The 23,259-nt window shown below is 44.0% G+C and overlaps 1 protein-coding gene across 1 annotated transcript in view; it reads left to right on the forward strand.

Moving 5' to 3' along the window:
* LOC107319466 (uncharacterized) overlaps nt 1–23,259 on the forward strand; it is an 83,425-nt gene that overhangs the window by 9,358 nt on the left and 50,808 nt on the right. Inside the window, exons 2-3 of the mRNA XM_085551343.1 lie at nt 307–340; nt 776–941. Of these exons, the coding sequence (XP_085407469.1) occupies nt 814–941 (128 nt within the window). The 5' untranslated portion in view covers nt 307–340; nt 776–813. The remainder of the gene's footprint in view (nt 1–306; nt 341–775; nt 942–23,259) is intronic.

The following is a 23,259-nucleotide window of genomic DNA, read 5'->3' on the forward strand; positions in this document are numbered from 1 at the left end:
TGTGGTTCCATTGTTAAAAACAAAACGTCAGTGGAACTTGCTGGGGAAATGAACTTGTCAGCAGAGAAGCACATTTGTTCAGTGTTAAGGCAAGGATCAGTAGGAATCCTAGCACTGAAGTGGTGGGGATGACACGAGCATGATTAAGTTCAGTGTGTTTTGGTGATAAGGGTATTTGTGCTATGGCATCTCTATTCTCTTGGTTAAATTGGTGAAAGTTATGATTCTTACCTTTCTGATTCCCTCCTGTAGAAAGACGCTTTTTTCTCATCTCTCCTTTCTTTGCCATCATCTCTTCTCTGCCAGGCAGTTATCCGCGAGGAAACCGAGCCCGAAGATGGTGAGTGCACAAAGACTGTACATCACAGCTTTGTGGTTCAGACACCACAAGGCAGCTTCTCCACTCTGTCTTTAATTAAACTTGGGTTTTTCTGTTGTTGTAGCTGGAAGCAGTGTGCTGACACAACTCACTCTTGTATAGAACAGATTAAAATGTCAATGTTTTAATGTTCTCGTCTGTGGGAAAAAAAGAAAATAGTTGGGTGTTTTATTTTTAACTTAAAAAGAGACTGTACTGTCGAAAAGGTTTACTTGTGTGGGTTGGAAAATCACTTCAAAGATTAAAGATACAGAGCCCCATTTAATGTTAAGAGTCTGTAAAGGACTCTTTAGTGACAGGCTGCCATCAGGCCGTACCAGATTAAAACAATGATTATAAACTTACTGTAATTGTAATCATTCACTCTGTTCCGTTTTCTTCACGTTCATGGCACAGGGTAGCACATTTCAGGAGCCCATGTGCCAAACTGGGGAATGTGCTTGAGGGGTGGAACAGAACGGAGGTACCTGAAGAGAACAATCAAAAGCCAGTGGTGGCCTCAGTGCTGTGACCTGTTCCTGGAGGAGGAAGCTTATCTATTTCCTATGGAAGAAACGTTCACGTAAGAATAAAATTACAGTTCAATTTATGCTTTCTGCAGATTTGCTTCCTGGTCAGATTGAAAAGAGACAACAGACCAGGTTTGGAGTGTAGGTTACAGCTTCGTGTGCTGGTTCTGGGGCAGCAGTTCCATGTGGTGCTGTGCGGGAGCACAAAGTTGAGCCCTCAGGTAGCCGGGCACTGTCAGCTCGGCCTCACAGCTCACTGCCCTGCAGGTGGGAGCTCTGAGCACTCGAGTGCCACAACAACTTGGTCCTGTGGGCTAGTGAGGATCTGGCTTTAATGGTCTTAATTTAGATATGTCAAAATGTTCTCTCAGATAGAGAAGAAAACTGAAGTAACACACAGAGGGCACTCTGGCTTTTTCTCTATTTCAGTGACCTGTTTATCCTTTTTTACCTGTGGAAGGGATGAATTTATTGTAGGGTAACCAGCTGAATGTAGGAGGCCGGTTGCTGGACTGGGGCTAAGCTGACAGCTGTCATTGCCTACTTTGGAAAAACGTTGTTTTTCATTGGAAAGTGCCTTCCAGCCCTTATTTAGAGACCTACTTAATGTGGGCTGTCCTATGGGTTAACATCTGTGGAATCTCTGTTTCCCTGGCAGTTGCATCTCCCTTGGATGTAAAATTACAGATGCTCACCAATGCCCTGTTTTTGTTGTTGTTGTTTTTAAGAAGAAAAGAAACAATCCACCTAAAATAAGCAAATAAAAGAGCTCCCACTGAATGGTTATGCTAAAAGAATAGTGCTACATGTGTCTCCCTTCTCCACCTCTCACTTAATCTTTTGCAACCATCTCCTGCAGCCGTGCTGCTGTGGGATCAATTTGTTGGCAAGGGTTATTCAAACATTAGCAGAATGCATGTTCTTACTGTTCTTGTTGGACGTGGTGTCGAAGCCAACAATAACAACTCTTGTGTGGGAACTAATGCTGGGTATTTGAGTCAAGCTGTTCTTGGTGGTCTGTACTTTACTGCAGTGAAAAAATGCGAGAGGTTTCTTTTCCCATAGAGTTTGTTTGTGTTCCTGTTGTTCGTTGTTTATGGGCTCACAGTGCCCATGGACTGCTGAACCGAGTACTTCCGTCAAGTTCTGTGGTTTTCTCTGCTTTCAGCCCCTGCTCAGTGTGTGCCTTGTGGAGTTGTGGGGTATTGGTGTCACCTCTCCATCCTCCAGTTGTCATCGGTTCATTTCTTTGAGGTGAAAGCTGACCCTGGGGACACTTGCCAGGGCAGGTGATTTTCCATTGCGGTCACAGGGCCTTCTGGAGAGCCCTGCGTGTGGGTTGGGTACACAGCACTGAGCTGTGATGAGGCCCAAGGTGCTGCATGGTCTGAGCATGGGCCTCCTCTCATCAAAACCAGACCGTGCTCTCCCAGGCAAATGCAGGGATGGTGAGGCAGCTGGCGCTGTGCTTTGTGACAGCAGCCCACGTCTTCAGCTGCCACCACAAATTCCTCATTGGTTGTGCTTTGTTGCTGAAGTGAGAGCCCACAGCACGGGGACATTTGTGGGAGCAGAACGGTTTGAAGCTTTCTGTAATTCTTCCTGTTACCCTCAGGGCACTCTGAAAAAAATCACCTCTTTGTACCATCTCTGGGATGTGCAGCAGTCCCAGATCAGGCATTTCTCTATTAAATAAGAAGTACCATGAGCCTAAAAGCATTGAATTTGGTATTTTGAATCTCTAAAGACCAATCCCAGTGCGTACCTTGTTTGGGCTAATTTATTGAACTAGTTCATCTCTTCTCCTGCATAACAACCACTCTACCTCTGGCAGTACTGAAGTTGGTTTTGTCTCCGTGGCTGCCAGGAATAACTTTACTTTGCATGGATAATTAACTGGATTGAGTAACAGAGGAAAAAAAAAAAAAGTATTCCCAAACTGCGGTAATAATAAATCTGTTGCTACTTTTGGCTCCCTGTGTTATGACCATAGTTGGGTATGTCTTAATGAGGAAGTGGCTTCCTTTTCCAGAGCTCAGATGCCAGCAAGGAGCCTGCATCCCAGCACGGGTATGGGCAGGGGGGAGCAGAAGGGCAGAAGGTGGCTGCTCTGTTGTGTTTGTCATTGTTTTAAACTAAGCTGCAATTCCTGCTCACGAGTAACTTTTATCATTATTTTTTCCTGCAAGCTGTACATTTCCAGTCTTTGGGACAAGGTAAAAATGAAATTTCTGGTCATGTTAGAATCAATGATTTTCTGAGATGGGAATCTCTCAAAGTATGTTTTTCTTTGATTTAAAACAAAAACAAAGTATTAAAAATAGGCTTAAAATATATTTGCTTTGTAATTCTAATACTGACAGTTTGAGGGATATTTGGAGCATTTCTACAGAGAGATTTGGTTTAACCCACTCTGATTTCTGCACAGCTCATGTTCTCTGCAGAGCAATCACAGTGAGATAAAGCTGAGGAAGGGAACGTGAAAGACTTTAGGACTGTTTTAAATGGTTATGGGAATGTGTGGAAGTGACTCCTTTGTTTTCCCCACAGTGAACAACAGTAGTGTGGTGCAGCAACTGCAAGGGAGGAGTGTGAGCACAATGGAACATGGTGTTTTGATGCCAGAAGCATCTCAACTTGACAGAGGTAGCTTTGGTGACGGAAAAGTTACAAATGTAATTTCTCATTCATAGCTCCATCCGTGTTATTGCTCTGCCTAAAACTTTAAAACTTGTTCCTGCTTCCCATAAGAAGGCAAAATAGGAAAAATATTAAATTGATGTGAAAAAATTTAGTCTAATATGTATTTAAACTGTCCTGTCTGTTCATGGGAGGAAGCAAAGATTAAAGCTGCAATACAACAGTCTTCCCTTAGAAAGTGAGCGGGGAGGAGGAAGTCAGTACCAAGGAATGTTCTCACCAAAGGTAAGGAATTGCATCTGTGTCTTGAATGTCACACTTACTGTTTGTTTTAGTTGAAAAAATAACAGAAAAACAGTTGTGGTATAAAGAGGAGTAAATCGTGGAAGCTGCATTCTTGATGGATTAAGAAAGGAAACAGGGAAACTAAATTTAAAATGAGTGCATGAGAAAATAATTTGCTGGGATGGAGAGGGCAGGGCTTGTTACTCCTTCCAGGCAGCTTTAAACACTTGTGGTCTGAAATGGTATCTGTTATTTTGGACGTAATAAATCCAAATAAATTTGTAGACACCCCAAGCAGAAGCTTGCACCCTGCAATTCTGGGGATGCACTGCCTGTGACATGCAGAAATCCATCTGAACGCTGCTAAGGGCGGTCCTGCCAAGCACCGATTGGCACCTGTGTGTGTGAGGTAGGAGTCAGAGAAACACCTTTCGGCTCCAGCCACTTCCTTCGTGTGTCACAGCACTTCAGTTTGTTGATGTTTTGCAGACGTTGGACCATTTCCAGGCTACAGCTCATGAGTTCTATGTCCTCCAGCCCGTGTGGATGAATTGTTTGGTTTTCATGTGAAGATTCTGGCAATCTCAGATATGTAGGATGGATCTCCTGTTAGCTGACCACCTCCCTGCCATGGAGGAAGGTAAATTAGACAGCACACATACCACTTCCCAGGTCTTGTGTGGGTGGATGGATAGTTTTGTTGCATTGAAGTGCTTGCAGTAGATGGAGCCATCCTCAGTGAGTGCTCGTTAGGACAGAAAACGTTTGAGTACTGAACTGTTGGGTCTGAGTCCCCCTTTTGTTTTTATTCTGCATCTCTCAGTGTGTTTTACACGCCAGTAGCTCTCAGCTTTACCTCCTCATTGCTGCAAGCTGCTGAAAAGGAAGTGCTTACCTGATGACAGTGAGATTGTATGGGAAATCGACAAGCCTGGGATAATGCAGATAGATTGGAAGTTGTTTATGTAAAGATTTCTAAGGGAGCAGGACAAGTTGCTTGTAACATAAGTTCCTAATCTAGTTTTGTTAGTTTTTACTCTGCTTCTGGGTACTTAACAGCTAAGGCATGTGTGCTGCTTTCCCATCTGCACGGAATAAAAGAAATGGAATTGTATAGTTGCTTTCATATGTAGACCCCAATTCAGTTAGTCACTTCAGGGCTAGGCAGCTGGAATGAGCTGTAGATTAACCAACATCTTGAGACCATCTGGAAGTGCAGGTGAAGTCAGAACACGATGGCCCAATTACATAAGAGCTGAATTTGACATGCCCTGGTTTTCTTCACCCAGGGCTTAAGGGAGTACTCCATGCTCTAAAGAGAACATTTGGAATCATCCGCGTGCCCCCTTGGTTTTAACCATCCCACCTTGTCTTGCACAGGGAAAGGGATGGTTTTGAAACACAAAACAACAACAAAAATATTTCAGTTTATTTGCTCAGTGCCTTTCCACAGTCCAGCAATAGAGACTCCTTTTCCTTTCGGAGTGTCTTTATCCATTTAGTTTCCAGGTGGGCTGCAGAGTGGTGCTATACGAAACTCTGAATATGAGACATTGATATCAGGTGTTCAGTTTCAGACAGAATTTGCTGAAGATCGTAATTCAGATGTGGGTGTGGATAGGAAATAAACCTGGGAAATAATGTAGGAAATTCATTATTTTCATAAATGTTCAAAAATAGCAGAATTTGGGCCTGCAGTGAAAATGTTTACTATCTGGGATTACTTCAGGTCCTTATTTATGGCAAATCTGCTAATCTGAAAATAGCTTAAAAGAGATCACGAAGTTTAGGAGGTCCGTGGGTTTCAGACTGGGCACATGGTCAGAGGAAAGTCAGGCTGCTCCGAGGCTGGCAAAAGACGTACAGCAGGCTGTGTGTAGGGAGAGGGGGCCATAAAGAACTGAACTTCACGTAATTGGAATCTGCTCTCAGGTTTTCATGGCAAAGCCAGTCGGCCCTCTGTGGACTTTCTAAACCGAATGAATTACGGTCTCGAATAGTAATGTGGTATTGCTAATGATTTCATTGCTGACCACAGCTGCTGGCAGTAAGGCTGCCTCTGTCATTTCATTTCTGATATATTTTTGAAGCGCTTTGCTTATTAAATTAGTTGACTCCCTTTTACATGCTGTTCAAGCTAGAGCTGTCAAGTAATGAACTTGGGATCATGGTAGTAGAAGTTAAGGTTTGTGGGTTTATGCTCTTTTTTGCTTCCATTACTAGAAGAGTTTACTGGAAATTCTAACACCATTTTTAGAGACAACACCCATGGAAATGGACATGGATGACCAAAATGGGAACAATCAAAGCAAATCCAGGATGTTTTCACTGTATTTAGGTGTTTAGCAGTATGAATGATGGTGGAGAGTTTAACAGTTCAGGACTGGATGGTCTCATTTCAGAAGCTCAGAGCTGTGCAGCAGGTACAGACTGTCGCCTTTTGCTTGGCAGAGGTCCTTCCACCACATACCCGAGTATTTAGGAAGAAGAAGCAACGGATCTGATCCTCCTCTCCGAGGATTTGCTCTGTCTACAGAGACTTTTGGTGCACACTGTGATACCTTCTAGGAGTACCTGCATTTAAAATCTCGCCCTTTTTCTGTAGGTGTTTACAGAGAGGTAAGAGAATGGAGGTTAATGGATTACTGGCAATAGTAAAAGCAAACTTTTTATAGTAACTTTTTTTTTTTTTTTTAATTAATAAGGTCAGCATGTGGATGTAAGCAATTCTGGGTGCTTTTCTTTTAAGTGCTCAGATAAAATCACTAATCCCCGTCCTGGGGCTGCATACTTTCCTTGGTTCATGCACAGTGCTTCAGTGAATTGAGCAAGTGCTCAGTATTTGGCAGAGTTCAGCTCTTCCTTGTGCAGTGTAACTGGGAGCAGTCTGGGCTAATTGCAGCCCCTCTGATCATGTGCAGGTCACAGCGCCGGTCATAATACGCCTGGACCAACAACCTGGTCAGCTCAACCCAGTGCCTTATTGTCACCTTGTGGCTCCTTTGCATTGCATGCATAGTGCAAAAATGTGTAGATTTGAATTTCCTCTGCCTGACTGTAGTTGACCTAAGGAAAGAAAAAAGGAGTTGAGCAAAATCGTGTTTTCTGTTATTTCTGTGCATCTTTACTGATTTTAATTATATAGTCTGAATGAAAATGAGAATGGAACAATTTGCCTTGGGCCTGTACATGTATCCATTATGTCTTAGTCACATGCTGAAAACATCCTTGAGCCTACTCATCGGTTTATATATTGCTGGTCTGACTTTCTAGAAATACGGCAGAAAACACATAGAACCCTGGCCCTTATTAGAGGAGTGGTGCAACTTGCAAATATTTGATTCGTTCTCTTCTTGTCTTCCTCTTCTGTGTAAAACTCATTTACTGTTTTTCCTTTTAAACTGCTAGCTGACCTTACGTATGAATCCCAGCTGTGCATTAGCATTGCTTGGGGATGTGTTTGTATCTTTTGTCTAAAAATACCCAGCCGGTAGGATTCATGATCCATGAAAGCTAATTGAAACAATTTCTCTTCAAGTTTTGGCAAGCGAAGCATGCATTATAAGCATTAATATCTATAAATTGAATTGTTAATGAATCTAGACACTAATAATGAATGCAATTTTGCAGGCTTAACTAGAAACACTAAAATTATCAGGATCTGGAACAGAATTTTCAATCATTTTTGCTTATTAAATAGTAAAGCTATGCTTTTAATAAGCTAATCATTTTTATTTGACCCCATAGGAGTAGCTCAGCTGATTAGAAACAGGTTTCTAAGTGCAAAACAATGTTGTTTTTCTCTCACTGTTTTAACCACCACAGTGCTGAAATTTCAGATCAGATACTTATCTGCCATTGTGAGTATGGCATGAATGCTTAATCTGCAATTCCTCCAAAGGAATTCGCAGTGGAACCTATATACATCCCACCTAATGGGATAGTATTGCTCACACACAAATAGTGTGTGCAATCTGCTAAAAGCAATTGCAGCTTTTAGAAATACTGTTTGTGCACAAAAGTATAAAGAGACTTCTATTCAGTCTTTGTTACACCCAGAAGCAGAGGAGTCTCTCCTGCTCAGATAAACAACAACCCACTTCTTCCTTCTTCGGCATGGACGTGTGGGATGGAGGTGAGATTTATGATGCGTGCTGGGAAATATGATTGCCTTGGTTTGGTAAAGTGGTAAGAGAAGAAACACCAGCGGATGGAATCAAACAGCCCAGTTCTGCATTCCCAAATTCTCCACCAAAATAGTGGGAAACGAGGCATTCCATAACTTAAAATTCAGTTAATTCAATTAATACTAGAGCAAATATAAGAATATCCAATGAACTGCGGAGAACTGTGTGCTCTGAGTACAGAGCCTCCAATGGTACAGTCAGTGCTTATCCCAGGTACTCAGAAGGCTGTGTTTGTTTGTTTGCTTCTTGGGCTTTCCTGCCTGTAACTTTGTCCACGTGCACTGGATCAGGGTGCTGCCTCCTGTTTGTTGGCGGTGAAACCATGAATGATTTTTACGAAGCTCCTAACCTGGTCAGATGTTTTTGTGCTCTTGTGGCTGTTGCAGTCAGTACACTGTAAATATCAGACGTGGTGTGCAGTGCATTGTTTCTGCAGCTGAATCTCAAGGCCACTCATTTTCATAATGGATATCTATGTGAAGTGAAATCTCTGGGTTTATAGCACAGATACCTATGCTGTCCCCCCTCCCCCCCTCACACACACACATATTTGTAAGTTTCCCATTGGGTAATATGGCAACAGAAACAAGGGAGATGAGACTTGATCAGCCATGTCACACTGATTGCACCCAGCATGTGATGGGATGTTGGGTTGTGGTGTGTTTTGTTTCCTCCTGTATCTCCTTCAGGAAAGCAGTTCTGACTCACTGCTCTTTTATTTCCTCTAGTCTTTTTGCTGGACTTCACCTACTTTGGAATTTCACTGAGTGTTACTTACTGAGGTAACATTGGTCTTTGTTGTGTTGCAGTGTAGATCAACACTTGTATTTGTCCTTCAGCTGTTTGTTTTATGTGTAGAGTTTAATTTTAGACAAATGCAAATAACAGCTCAAATTCACTTCTGCAATTGCAAAATACTGGTTGCACAACTGCTGTCCTGTACTTTAGGTGCCCCTGAGAAAACCACTTGCCAATAATTGTTTCTATTTGTTTTGACTTAGATCAAAAAAAAAAAAAACAACACAAAAACCAAACTCAACCCCAACACCTCAGGTCCTCCATTATGGGCTGAAGACAGCCTTGCTTACTGGGCCAAACCTTGTTCCTTTGGTTGTGGCACAATGCTGAGACACATCAAAATGAATATGAAAGTATCCAGAAGGTCTGAAACACTGAAACAAAACTCAGCATGGAGGAAACGCCTGTGAAGAGTTTGTGCCTCCATTTGCAAATGGATCAAGTTCTGCAAATCAGCGAGGGATTAAATTAGTCTAAAGCAAAACTAAATGTGAGTGTAAAACTAAGCGTGAACTGAGCATAGCTTTAAATATGCTGCTTACGCAACTGCTTTAGCAGAAAAGTGTTTTGCGATGCGATTCTTGTCTTGAAACAACTTTTGGGAAACACTGGTGAATTTTCCCTTCTGCGGAGGCATAGAATGCTGCCACGTGGTCCACCTCGTGTTGTCCGTCTCCAGGGATTAGTCCTACAGTCTCTAATGGGACTGCAGGAACTACTTATGGAGCATCTCAAAGCGTTGCATGTGCTGCTAAAAGGAAAGTTGTTCGCCTGAATCTGAACTTTTTTGCATCCTCTATCTCCACATTTCACAAAACCATCTGGTGCTTTGCCAGGTCCCTCACACAGTAACGAAGAACTGCTCAGCAGTTCATGTAAAGAATTTGCACTGAGAAGTGCTTCAAAGCACATGGTAAAATACAGTTGTTGTCAGGGTGCTACAGTGGCTCTGTGTGCATCCTAGAAACTGATACAATATTTTTCCCTTACTGTAAATAGTTGAGTAGATGAGAACAGTAGAATAAGTCAATTAATACAGTAAAGTCTTGCAGTCTCTTTCTTCCCACAGAAGGCTATTGTGTCAGATACCAGACACCCTCCCCATTCAGAAAAGTTTCTGTAACTCTGAGGTATCCCCTGGAGTCACTGCACTGACACAGGTGTGAGTTAGAGAATACTCAGCCTTCAGAGTTTGAGATGCAATTGTTTCAGTGATTAAAAAAAAAAAAAAAACAAAAAAACACCTTATTTAAAACAAGTACTAGAGACTGAGGGCTTTGCCTGAGTTGTTTTTTTCCTTCTCTATAAACAGAAAAATCAATGGTCTTTGTTCTTTTCATTGGAGGAGGGGTGGGGAATTGTACGTTTTTCTCGCATGGGAGGGCTAATGGGATAATCTGGTCCACAGCACAATTTCAGCTGCGAGGGAGGCATCCCCATTTGATCTTTGCTAATGTAAGTCTTCCATCTAGCCTTGCATGACACTGCTGGTGTGGAAAGTTCCAGGTTTAAAGCACTTCTGATCCATAGCTTTTTTGAACATCTGTGAAAATCCATACTGCGCTATTTGAGTGAGGTTACCAATGAGGGGATGATTTGAAAGACCCGGTGTTTTCACCAGCCAAAGGGCTGGTAGAGTCGTAGCACAGCAATGGTTTGGTTGCTCTGCTGTGATGGCTACTGACAGATACTGGCACCTTTTAAAGTTGCCGCTCAATCACCAACATAGTGAAAGTGAACAATATGTGCGTGGAAAGTTTAAGGCCGGGTATTTTTTTTCCTTGGCTTCAGGCCAGCGAGATCTAAAAATCTTCACTCTGGCTTCACATCTTTCTGAAAAATCATTTGCATCCCGAGATCCTCGAGAGTAGGAGCAGACAGGGCTGAGCGTGAGAGGCCCCTTCCATCCTTAGCTGTTTCGTGATTCATTGGGCTGCCTTATCTTTGACCTTGCAGAGATTTTGTCAGTCTGCCTCCTTTCCTGCTCTGTGCTGCTGAGAAGACCCAAAAATTTGGACCTAGGCTTCTTTTCAGAGATTACATCCAAAGTTGTGCAACGACTCTTCTGCTTAGCAGCCATTTAAGAGCATGTTGTTACTCTGCACGTCATCCCACTTACGCTGGCTATTAGGTCACAGCTTTTGAGAGTGTTGGGGGTAACAGACAGCACGGTCACTGCTCCTTGGCTACCAAGGGCCCTCAGCCTGAAATTCCCGTACTGGAATGTCTCCTTGGTCACTTTCCAAATGCATCATTTGCACTCCTGGAATATTCACAACCAGAAGCACTCTTCTTTCTTCTAGAATGGGTTCTGGCCCTTTTGGTAAGTGCAAATTCTATCTGAAAACTTGGAGCCAGAGAGGTACTTCAAAACTTTCTTTTCTTTATGGTTTCTTGACAGTATATTGGTGCTATCTTTCCATTGCTTTTGCCTACCCTTGGCTCCAAGCAAGGATGCACTTTTGCTTGCAGACCGTTTTTCAGTTTAGCCGGTATCAGAACTGACTCAATGTTTTGCAGTCTGTACTTCTTTCTTGATTCAGGACTTACAGTCTGTTCTTTTGCAATGTGGTAATGAGATCTGGGATAATAATGTCAAGCTGTATCTAAACAATTGGATTAAAGGAAGCCCTTGGAAGAGGACAAAGGTTGATGTAACATTGGATCACGTGGCCAATTGCAAGCCAATTCCCTGGGGACAAAGTTTTCACTCCTGGCAGGGCTTAGCAGCAAGCTTTCAGCTTCTTTCATCATCAGCATTTTGCATCCAATGTTTTAAAATGTTTGGAAAACACAGCTTAATGGAGATTGAAGGTGTTATCATTAATTGGACTAACTTAAAAAATTAATATCAGAAAGCTTTCTTAGTTTTGCTGTTATTGACCTGATGCTGAGAACAGCCTGTGCTATTCTAGAGGAGAGGAGATCACAATGTATTTTGCTTTGGATGTTTGTGCTTTGTTTTCCAAATTTTGAGAAGACGGAAGGGTTTGTATTAATGGACGAAATTGAGCAAAAATACTTGGAATAAAAAGGGAAAGATTCTGTAATTCACCGGTGCTGCTAACAAAAAAAAAGTCCGAGCACAAATAGAAAATACTTCCTAAGCTAATGTGTTGACCTGCCTTTGTTGCTTGTTTGCTCACAGGCACAGCTGTGTAAGGGTCTGTAGTCAACCCACAGATGTTGCTAATAGCACTATCAGGCCCCTTTGCCTCCACCTCACATCTGAAGTATTTTCTTTGCCAGTAATGCTGTGGAAGCTCCAATCATTGCCACAGTAGCAATGCTTGCCTTTCAGAACAAGGCTGAGGTCATGATGAGTGAGAATAAGCGCCTGTTTGTCAAATTTGTTACCATGAAAGTTTGAAAGTTGGACAGACCTTTGTTTTCTTTAGTGAGATTTTCTTTCTAACCACAACTAATTGCACTTAGAAAGCAACTACGATACTGATTCTGGTATTGCAATTGCTTACTTCAACTTTAAAGCAGTAATTTTTGTTCTTGCCTTTTTCTCTCAGTTTTCCACTTCCAAAATTAGCATTAGATAAGAGCGAGGTAGATTCTTCTATAGCTTATTTATTGGTAGCAGCAGCAGCAATGCTGCTAATTGCATTGTGATTGTAGAGACTGCATTACAAGTGGCCAGAGAACACTGGATTCATTTCCGATTTTCATAGGTTGAAGGTGAGAAAATCCTCTGTCAGTTTGCAGATGAAGCAAATTTACTCTGGAGATCATTGAGGCAAAATGAACCACAGCTGCGATGTTTTTCTCTGCAGCATTGATTCCAGTGTACAAATCTTACTGTGGGGAAATACCACTTCTCGGAGGACTCTGTTCTCTGGTTTTGGCACACATCTTCTCAGCTTTTTTTGGTTTTATTTACATTCATTTTGACAAAACTTTTCTAAAATAAATAACTAAAATAAAATGACGTGTCCCTCAGGTGGAGTTCTTAACTAACTTTCTGTGTCTTCTTACACATCGGCTTTGCTGGTTCGAAGCCTGGTGAAGTCACTCAGCCATCACTGGTCCCTGCTCAGCTACAGTGGAAACACACAATTTGATATTCATCTGAACTGCTGAATCTGCATTGCATTTCTTGTATGTTCTTTTGTTCCTTTCCAAGTGCATATCGGATTCGTGTCAGTCACTTGGCTTGTTCAGCACTGGAAGTGCTTCTGATGGCCAGATTTTTCTCGTGGTGTCCATATTGAACTCCCTCAGGTCTCCTTTGTGATTTCTTCTGAAGAAGACAGTTTACACATGTTCCTTTGGGCTTTTTGCATCAACACTTGATGATAAGTACTGTGTGTTGATAAAACATGATAGCACATTCCTGAAGCATTCCTGAAAGCACATCATACACATTTCATTGTGTAGAAACAGAAACCACATTTAGGATGATCTTAAGCAGTGCAGACCATTCTCAGCCCTGATTTCATTAGAATTCAGTAAAAACTTGAATGTCTGATGAGGAATCTGAGATGGAAGATGTTACAACGACTTTTTATCCAAGGTTTCAGGTGGTGGTATTCATCTTGTCCTTGGTAATTAAAATGATTTTTTTCTCTTCCAAGTTTGTATTGGTGGGATCTGTGGGGTAATTTCTCAGAAGAATCGAATGGAAGTAGAACATTACAGTTAATCTACTTTGGAATATTTGCAAAGGGTGAGTGAAAAGGGAGAAAACTGCAGCTCTTTGCAAGTAATGTGGGGTCTGACCAGAGGAAAAGCAGCCCTACGTTTGCTTTGAATATGAACAATTCTTGATTCACTGTACTGAATGTTCCAATATGTTTTTAGGAATGCAGCAACTACTGAAACAGAATTAGGTGCGAGAAACATTTTAAAAGAAAACAAATGCTACTATAAAGAAAGCAGGTGTGGCAGAAATGCTAAGTCATGGCTTAAAGCAGTGATGGAGCACCTGGTGAGAAGGCAGGGCCAGCCCAGGGGAGCTCAGGTGCATGCAGTGTATATGAGTGACCAAAAGGGCTGGAGCCAGGATGCACCCCTACCCAGACCTCATTAAGGGCTGGCAGTGGAGCTGAGGGTATTTCTCTGGAGATGCCTGCGTGCCTGAAGCCTTCCCAAGGTAAGCAGCTTTTCTTCCTTTGTCTGTGGTTGTTGTGTTTGGGCTTGTTCTCATTTGTTGTAGCGTAGGATTGTGCTACTCTGCTATTATTGCTGTACTTTCCATTATGTTATAGTATTACAGCATTGCAACAGGTAAGAAATATCATCAGCACATCACAGCTGGTTCATTTGAAGCAGGGAGGTAGGACTGGGTGATCTTTTAGGTCTTTTCCAATTTTGGTGATTCTATGATTCTATAATAACTTAGGTTGGAACAGACCTTCAAGCTACTAAAATGATTTTGTAAATACATCTGCACAGCATAAATGGTATTAATTCTTGCATTGAAGATGGTAGAAGTGAATTTAGGAAGGGGCTGAAGAACGTGAGGAAAGAAAATATTTAAGGCTGATAACTGTAAATCTATGCAGCTGTGTGGGGAAAGGCTTAGATCTGCAGGTTAAGGGAAAAAAAAAAAAAAGCTAATGCAAAGCACAGTTGGAAAAAATGATGGAGTAGTTTCTGTGAGATCCTTAAGAATAGAACCCTGCAATGTCATTCCTAGAGTCATTTTTTTTCTGAGTAAAGATGCTTTCATGGTCTGGAAGTAATGATTTATGGATAAATATGGAAATAATTAGATGTGTTTATCTTGGCACAATGAATGAGAATGTTAGACTTGTCCACAAGCATTTGAAGAGCATAGACAGAAACCATGGAGAAGAGTTGTTTGGGATAAGGCCTAAATAATGTAAATGAAGCGTATTGTGATCATGACACAAGAAGGAGAACGTCTCTCAGATATCAAGTGATGTCCTCCACTATTAAGGAATTATTAGGCACACTGTGATAGGAGTATGAAGTAGATGGTGAAAAGTCCATCCATTGAGTCAAGTGAAATTGCATTAGAACACGTAGAACAGATCAGCCCTGAAAAGGGGGCTGTAATACGGCTTGTGTTTCAGAGTGTGGTGAGACTGTGGCTCAATTAAAATTTGAGCTTTCTTTTGACTTCATTAATGCCCGGGTTCGGACTTGTGAGAATTCAAGCGTAGGGTCCCAAGTCCCTCAGTGAGCGTGTCTTTGTTACGTTAACCACAAAGTTCTCAGCTGAAGTTGCATGTGAATCCTGTGGAAACGAGACTTCACAAATTCCACAGGCATCTGCTTCTCCACCCAGTCAGCGTCCCCAGAACCAGTCTGAGGAGAAACTGGGGCTGGGAGATACTGACACTGTTTTACCTTCTAATTCCCAGTTACTTTCTCGGAGGCCTCCCAGATTCTGAGTCTCTTTGGAGGTCCAAGTGTTGAGTCTGGGTGCCTGGCACAGCTTCAGGAAACTCTGGCTCTGGTTGTCTAGTGATAAAGCCTAAGTGGTAGACTTGGAACCCGTCCCATTCTTTTTCACCTTCAGCAACTTGCTTTCAGGAGTCAGTTGCTGCCAGAGCTGTAACAGACTGATGGTTTGGCATCTAGCACCAAGTGTTTCTTTGGCTCAGCTCCATATCTTATATCATGCTCAGCACAAAAGAACTGAGTATTTATTGAGCCTCTCCACAACTAGCTTCACCACAGCTCTTGGGTCAGTAGTATTGTCATGACAGCAGGTTTTATTTAGATTCTATCAGAGAACATGGCTACGGATGCATTTCCGTGGATCCTTGTGCTCCCTACTACCAGAAAAGTATTTCTTCTTACCATTCCTGGAGGAGTCTCCTCCATGACTCTCAGAGGAGTTCCATCACCACAAGGAGATGAGCCTGGAACAGTGTGTGCCCTGATACAGACCTCAGTAAGAACATTAGTACTGCTCCTTTGTGCTGCAGTGGTCATAACTCGCCTTCCGTTCTGCCTGTAATGGTGCTTATTTCTCAGTATTCTCTCTCTGGGTGTTCTTCAGGAGAAGTTACAGTTGTCTTATCTTAGGCATCTCATACCAAACAGTGCTTCCAAATGCAGCCCAAGTAAACAGAAAGTTGTGAGCTCATTAAAACTTTGGCAGTGCTCAGTCCAGCATCCTCTTATGACACTGAGAACAGGTGTAGTACAACCATTATTTCACAAGGACTTTAAATTCTGTTGACTTTTGCAGTGCAATTATATGTACAGTTGAGGTGACCCAGAGCTTCCACCAAAGATCCTGTGATTAAAGGATCTTTGTGAAGCAAAAGAATTTGATAATCTCGCTCTATTTCCATCACAAAGTGTGGATGTCTTCTTATCAGTATTTTCTCTCCATGACTTTGATTCTTAGAAGATCTCCATGGACCATTCTCATGCAACCCACCTTACCTCTAGCACTGCTTCCTATAGAAGCCCCATCTTGGCCCAGGGGTTCAAGGACGCACAACCTGCTGTGACAGCTCTCACTTTTGATTGGCTTTCTCAGCTTAGGTCTGGGGTGAGGTGGCAGGTTACTTTTCTAAGGCTTCCCAAACTACATCAGAGACTCGGGGATGTTCCTGACTGCCCTCCAGAGTAAGACAGATGAGGCAGCTCTGGGCAAATGCCTTGTGTTGTCCTCCAAGGAGGGCACTGAATGTTTAAATACGTTGCTGGTTTACACTAGGATAGGCTAAGGGTTTTAGGCTTCTGCAGCAATGTGCGTGCCCAGTCAAGGGTAACAATAAGCATTCTTGGAAAGATGGCTGGTTGGAAGCTCTAAGCCCAAAAGCCAGTTCACTGTTTGTGTTTCATTTCTGTAAAGAAGGTAATGGCTGCTCACGAGCAGCTCAGTCTCAGACCTAATCTGTGTGTTGGGGCAACTGTGAGTCCTGGAACACCCAGCTCCAGCAAAGGGGACAAAATGCAGGTGGCATTTCCATCCCACAGCTGGTGCTGTGTTTTCAGACATAGCAGCTGCAGCCAAATCCTGTTTGATCATGCAGAACTTCAATTCACAAGCCAGGGCTTCACGCTTGTGGCCCTGGGCTTCAACAGATTTGTTTAGAGTGATGTTGCCATGGGACTGGTCAGCATGTGGCCTTATAGGAGATGGAACGTACTGAATAAGAAGAAGTGATATCAATTTTTAAACTATCAAATCTCTGATTGGCATATAGAATCTGGTATTTCTCTGAGGCTAATAACACAGCCAGATGTAGGCAGCTTTTCTTGCACAGTGCAAATGGAGCGTACCTGTTGCCAAAGCTGGATGCTGCCAGATTTCAAGCTTTCATTCCAAATTAAGATGTTATGGCTTTCCTTACCTGTGATAAGTCATTAAATATCATTCAATTACCCTTGTATTAAGCCCCCTACCCCTCCCCCCCTCCTTGTTTTTGGCCTGTTTTCTTCTTTTAACTCAAGCTTACTTTACTGAAAGGTGTCCTGTCTTGATTTGAAGATATTAAAAGATGAAGAATCCTCCTTCCTTTGATAGGATAGCTTTTTTAATATCTAATCATTCTCCCTATAAAACTCTGTGCCTTATTTCTAATTTAAACTGGTCTGGCTTCAGCTTCTAGCAATTGGTTCTTGTTATGCCTTTCTCAGCTAGATTAAAGAGCCCTTTAGGACCTGGTATTTTCTCCCTTTGAAGGTACTTACACATCGTAATCAAGCCATCTCTTGATCTTTTTAATAAACTAAACAGATTGAGCTCCTTAAGTCTCTCATTCTGAGGCAGTTATTCCAGTTCTGAAATAATTTTTATGGCTCTTCTCTGCACCATCTCCAATTTTCCAGTGTCCTTTTAAAAGTTCAGACCCAGAAACATAGGCAGCCTGGGAATTTACAGTCAACTGTTTGTCCCTTTTCCCTACATCCTGCACAGATTCTCTTATTCCCGCGGTACATTATTCAGCCTGCAGAGTTGTGGGGTTGGTTTGTTAGATTTTTAATATTAGCTCCTTGAAACTGTGACCACAAATGTCACCGAATCCAGGTGACCAAGAGGTGACCCAAGACATGTAGTGTAGCACCAGAACACTGTGGTCTGTATCAGATTTCTTGTCCCATTTTAGTTTTAATCGCAAGTTGATATTATTTCATCTGAGAAATACAGGCGTACAGTTTATGCCCTGGATCTCCTGTCGTGAGTGGTTTTCTGGACTGCAGACTGAAATCGTAGTGCATTGCGAGGCCTGTGTTGGGTATTTTACTGGCTGTTTGGAACAACCCTAACCAAGGAAATAGTGTTGTGTGTCACCGACAGAGGAAAACAACCTGAAAAGGCCAAAGGAAGTGCAGCTCAGCAACCTCACATGTGCAGGGTGTTTAGTTTTCAGACTGCCGTATTTCAGAGAGACCGGGGTATTGCTGGTGCTCTGTGCACCCTTTGTCCATTGCTCCTGTCCAGGATGCCCATCTCAGCTCCTCGCAGGGGTATAAATGTGTATGCTGAATTTCTCTGTCATTTATTTTTAATATAAATTAGACGTGGACCTCTGCTCTGCCTCGTGTAACCCTTCTTAAGCTTTCGCTCCCCATTGGTACTACTTGTTCTAAACCATTGGCTTTATAAAGCTGGGACCTTTGTGTCCTCTATCTGTTGAAATCAGCTCATGGCCTTTTGATCTCCTTTCCTATTCTGTTCTCATTACTAATCGATCAGCTGTAGTTACCTTCTGCAGAACGTACCAAAACTAGAGCCTAGACATGGGGTACATAACGTTGACAATGTTGGGCACTTTTCTGTTGTATCAGCTCCTGAGGGATCTGTCCTTGCAATTATCTGCAAGGAAGGCGCTGGTTATTCCCCTCGTTTCAAGACGGAGGAGGAGAAGCAGAGGTGTGGGAAGCTTCAGTAGGTCGGGGCTTCAGCAGATCTTCTGAATCTGGATGTGGGGTCGTTGTGCCTCCTCTCTTCCACTTTTTTTTTTTTTTTTTAAGGCCCGTTAGGTCTGAGAATCACTTTTACCTCCACTGCGCTTCCTTCAGGTTTTGTTTTGTTTTGTTTTTAACTCAGTTGCCGCAGGGAAATAAAAGCCGCTACAAACAGCTTTTATTGCGCGAGCAGCGGCTTCGGGAGGCGCTCCGGGAGATGGAGCGCAGCAACAAGTCCCCCCGCCCCCCAGCCCCGTTCTTTTCCCGGCTCTGGCCGCACTTTGCAGTTCACTCGCGGCTCCTCGCCCCCCTCGGCCATTCGTTCCGCCGCCCGCTTTGAGCCCGGGCTCGGGGCGCTGCTCGGGGCCCGCCCTGCGCTCACCCGGCGGGTCGGCAGCGCCCCCTGCTGCGCCGCGCGGCTCCGCGGGCTGCGGCCGGTGGGGGGCGAAGGGAAAAGGGGCCCGGGGCGGATGTTCGGTACCGCCCGGTTGGGCCCGCGGCTGCGGGGAGGGGCTGCTCTGAGGGCTGTGTGCGGGGTGCGGGCTGTGCGGGCTGTGTGCCCAGCGGGATGCGGGCTGTGTGCGCCGTACGGGCTGTGCGGGGTGCGGGCTGTGTGCGCTGTGTGCGCCGTGCGGGATGCGTGGGGCCGCCGAGCGATGCTGGGGAAAACGGTAGTGGAAGATTGGAGGGGAAGGCGTGTTTCGGACCGTCCTTGTGCCCTGTAGCTTATGCAGTAGGAATAAGGTCCCGCAGTGCCTGCACCTGGTGCTTTGTGTTTGATGCTGGAGCTGCCTGCGGGTGTTAAGGAAGGACCCTTTGCCTCCCGTTGTGCCGGCAGTGCCCAAATCCACCGCTCTGTGTGTGCCGGTGGGCGCAGCCGTGCGGACGCGGCGCCTTCAGAGGCTGCCCGGTGTCGTGCGTGGGGCTGGGGGCTCCTTGGGCCCAGAACAGAGCTCTGTGCTGGCAGCCGATGGGAGATCGGAGTCAGGCGAGGATTCCTGCGGGCTGAACGCGGCGTGAGCTGCGAGCAGAGGCCACCAGGACCTCCAGAGCGGACCGGCAGGAAACGAAATCACGAAGGGTCGGCAGCCCCTCCGAGACCCATCCCTGCCCTCAGGGCTGACACCGTGAGCCCGCACGGATGGGAAGGACCCCCTTCCTGCTGCTGCTGTGCAGGACGTGTCGGACCGATGCTTGGCTGTGTGCACAAGGAAGGGAAGGCTGAAGCTGCCAGAAAAAAAGGAAAAAGAAAGAAAAAGGAAAAAAAAAAAATACCGTGTGGTGGGGAAATAAATTACAAATTGGGGAAAGCATCCTGCTCTGACAGAATAAAAATAAAACCTGCAACGGGAGAGGAAAGGCATGAAAGAGTTAGTGACAAAATATCATGTACGGCTGGGGAGATGATGGTTTTATTGGTATTGTGGGGGGAGGGAGAAGCTGAGAGGCAGTGAAAACACAATTTGGCCTAAAATTGAATTTCTCTGATAAGGAATTTCAGAAGCGGCTGCCTCATTCACTGTGCAGCCAAATAATCATATGCGCTTTAATAATCTTTATTTTACAGGAGTACGTTGCCAGGGTAACAGAGTGTAAGCAGGAGAACAGCACCTTGCAGATCACAAAGGCAAATCTGCAGAAAGAAATTTCAGCGAGTTTCTCTCTGCCTTTTTTGCAATGTAATGACGACTTATTTTTCATGCACTGATTTAATAATCTTATTGAAAGATCCTTTCCCCGTTTCTCTTATTCTTGTCTGCCTGAGCGTGGACAATGGCAAAACCTGGAATTGTCGAGTCCACTGGGCTAAGCAAACTAACAGATGTAATATGTTTAGCATTTTTATGTAATTACTTTTTATTGCTATTCTACCCCTGCTCCTATTCCTCCCTGGTTAGTCGCTGCTTCCTTTCCGTTACGGCCCAATCAGGTGGTAGCGAGGGGCTGGGGGAGAGTTAGTAATTGACTGCATTAATCGGAAATTATTAGTTGGACGTATTTTCAGGGGTGGGGGTTGGCTGCAGAAATGGACCTTTTAGCGAGGGATGAATTGAATTATGGTCAATGCAATAATGAAGCCCTCCAGGCTGCATGCTGCAGAGAGGACAGTCATCTTCACAAAGGTTGTAGTGTTATTTATAACGGGCTCTGTTCTTGGGGTGGAAAGCAGCGTGTGGCCCCGCTGATGTGCCCGGGGTGTGGGCGTCTCAGTCAGTCAGTCTGGAAATAAACTGAGCTGATATGCTCGAAACCAAAAACATGGGAAGATCTTCAGCGTCGGTACGACGAAGAGCAGCAGTATCAGCACCCAACCCTGGGGAAGGCACAGCTTGAGACGGTCTGCGGCTCATAAACATTTTGCCTCTCATCCTCTTTCCCAAGGGTTGGAGCTCAGGAAGGAAGCGTGGGAAAAGCCTTAGTTGTGGTCTGCAGAGAGGAGGTGGGAGGGAAGAGTCTGTGAAATTGAAGACAAAATCCAGTTTGTCTCCATGCAGCTGACAAATTTCAAGAACCAAAGAACAAAGGGCGTCCCTTCGGCTCGGGCAGCTTCTGTGCTGCAGCGTGGCCAGCAGGGTGTCTGAGCACAGCTCTGGTGCAGGGGGAATGGTGGGGCTGAGGAAAGCAATGCAGGGTCTGTTCTACAGCCCCACCTGAGGGTATCCTGCTTTCTGCGCTCTGAGCAATGCTGCTGAAATGAAACCATTCATTACGAGGCCCATTCTTTAAAAACTAGCACAGAGATTTATGCGTTCTGCATATCATGCAGTAATTAATATGTATAGAAAAGCCAGGGAACGTCGTCGCTGCGTGATTACTTCCTGCAAAATATACATTTTTCTCTCTTAGCATCTATCAAGTTACTCTGGGCGTGGGATGTTCCTTTTGAACCAGGATTTCATGGGCGGTGAAAACTGGTCTGCGGTTCACTGTCAGAACTGCTGCAAACTGCTCTGAGAAGCATTTGGTTCTTCTTTGAGAGCAACAGTAGGAAGAAAGCACTCAGAGCTGAGGCCGACCAGGCAGGAGAGCAGCTGTGTGCAGGACAGTTAAAACATGTTCTTAGCAATCTGGCATTCCATAGCTGCCTCACTCTCTGTGTTTCTTGTCCTGTGGAAGAGTTCACCGTAAGGTGCTTGGACTCTCATTAACACTAATGTCTAATTAAGCAGACAAACAGAAAACAATTTGAGTTCCAAGCCTGTTTATTTCTACAAACATATTTAGACAAACTATGTGGGAAAGCCCTTCTCTGCTTCTGCCTTGATGTCAGACAAGCATGCTGCTGGGCAGTGAGGGAGGGAACATCTCACTCTTCTGATGTCCTCCGATGGTGAGACCAAGTTGTGCTACTCTGAGGAAAGGCACAGAGACCTGCAGATCTCAAAGCAGGCTGCTGACTCAAGATTTATCGGTCGTTCAGGTTTAGACAAAGTCACGTTTTGTGCTGCTGAGACTCACGGTTGGTTTGGTTGTCAGTTTTGTTTGTTTTTTTTTTCTGTTGGACGGTCCCTGTGGGATCCACCAGCTCTGATCTCCTAAGCAAATCCAAGTAAATGTTTAATAATTTTGGTTGTCCTTGTAGAACCACTTTTCACAGAAACTTTGCACATTGCTGCACTTTGTGTGCATATAAAGTCTAACAGAGCTTTGCTTTTCTTCTTCTCTGAGCCCGCAGAAGGGCTGCTCAGGCTGGGATGTGGGATGGGGAAATTGCCAGGTGCTGAATGGGGTGGGCTCTTGGTTGTAGGCTTAGGAGACTGCATTTTGTGTATCTTAAAGCAGTGCCAAACAAGAAATCGATTCACTGAAGCTTCTTCTAAATATTTTTTAAAGTATTCTGTCTGTGTAATAACAAGTTTGAAAACTTAGAAAATTGAGAGGATCGTTGTCTCTTCTTTGTGAGAAGCAACAGGGAAGACTGAAATACGAAGTGAGATGGCAGAACCTGCGCTTGTAGGTGGAACAATAGTTATTCACCATCTGAGACTTGGAGGGGTTTGTCTTTGCACTGATTCACTGTATTTTACTTGCCTTAGAAACAGTAGGATAATATTTCGGTAAAAAATTGAAGCCCAGCTACTTAAATACCCAGGATATTTCCAGCACCAAATCTGGGTAATTTACTTTCCCCTTCCTGCTAGTTTGTATCCTGCTGCCTTTTGAAATGGAAACTCTTCTGACCCGGTAACCCCGTGCTACTCTGAATAAAACTCTGTTTAATTGTGTTTTGAAGGAGCGTGCAGGGAGCTCCCGCACTACTAATCAGCTTTGCTGGTTTGGATATGCATCTCCAGGATCCATGTTGGCAGAATAAGTTGATATAATTGCAGTGCTGCATCGGAGATTTAATGCTTAAGAACTTTAAAGGTACAGGTCTTCATTTCTATCTGTTACTGTTTCACTGTGGGAATAGCTCTTGTGCCTTCAAGGGTGTAGCAGGAGGAGCTGTGCAGGCAGCTGTGCTCTGTGAGGTGACAGAGCTGGTGGCAGTGAGCAGCAGCCCAACGTTGCTCACCTGGGGCACAACATCAGCGCAGTGATGCTGCTTTTGGTTGAGCCCTTCCATACCTTCTTGTTTGCAATACATGATGTGAAATTGCAGGTAACCCTT

The sequence above is a fragment of the Coturnix japonica genome, chromosome 6 (assembly GCF_054131305.1).
Source record: "Coturnix japonica strain WE chromosome 6, WE-NBRP24, whole genome shotgun sequence".
Taxonomy (NCBI): domain Eukaryota; kingdom Metazoa; phylum Chordata; class Aves; order Galliformes; family Phasianidae; genus Coturnix; species Coturnix japonica.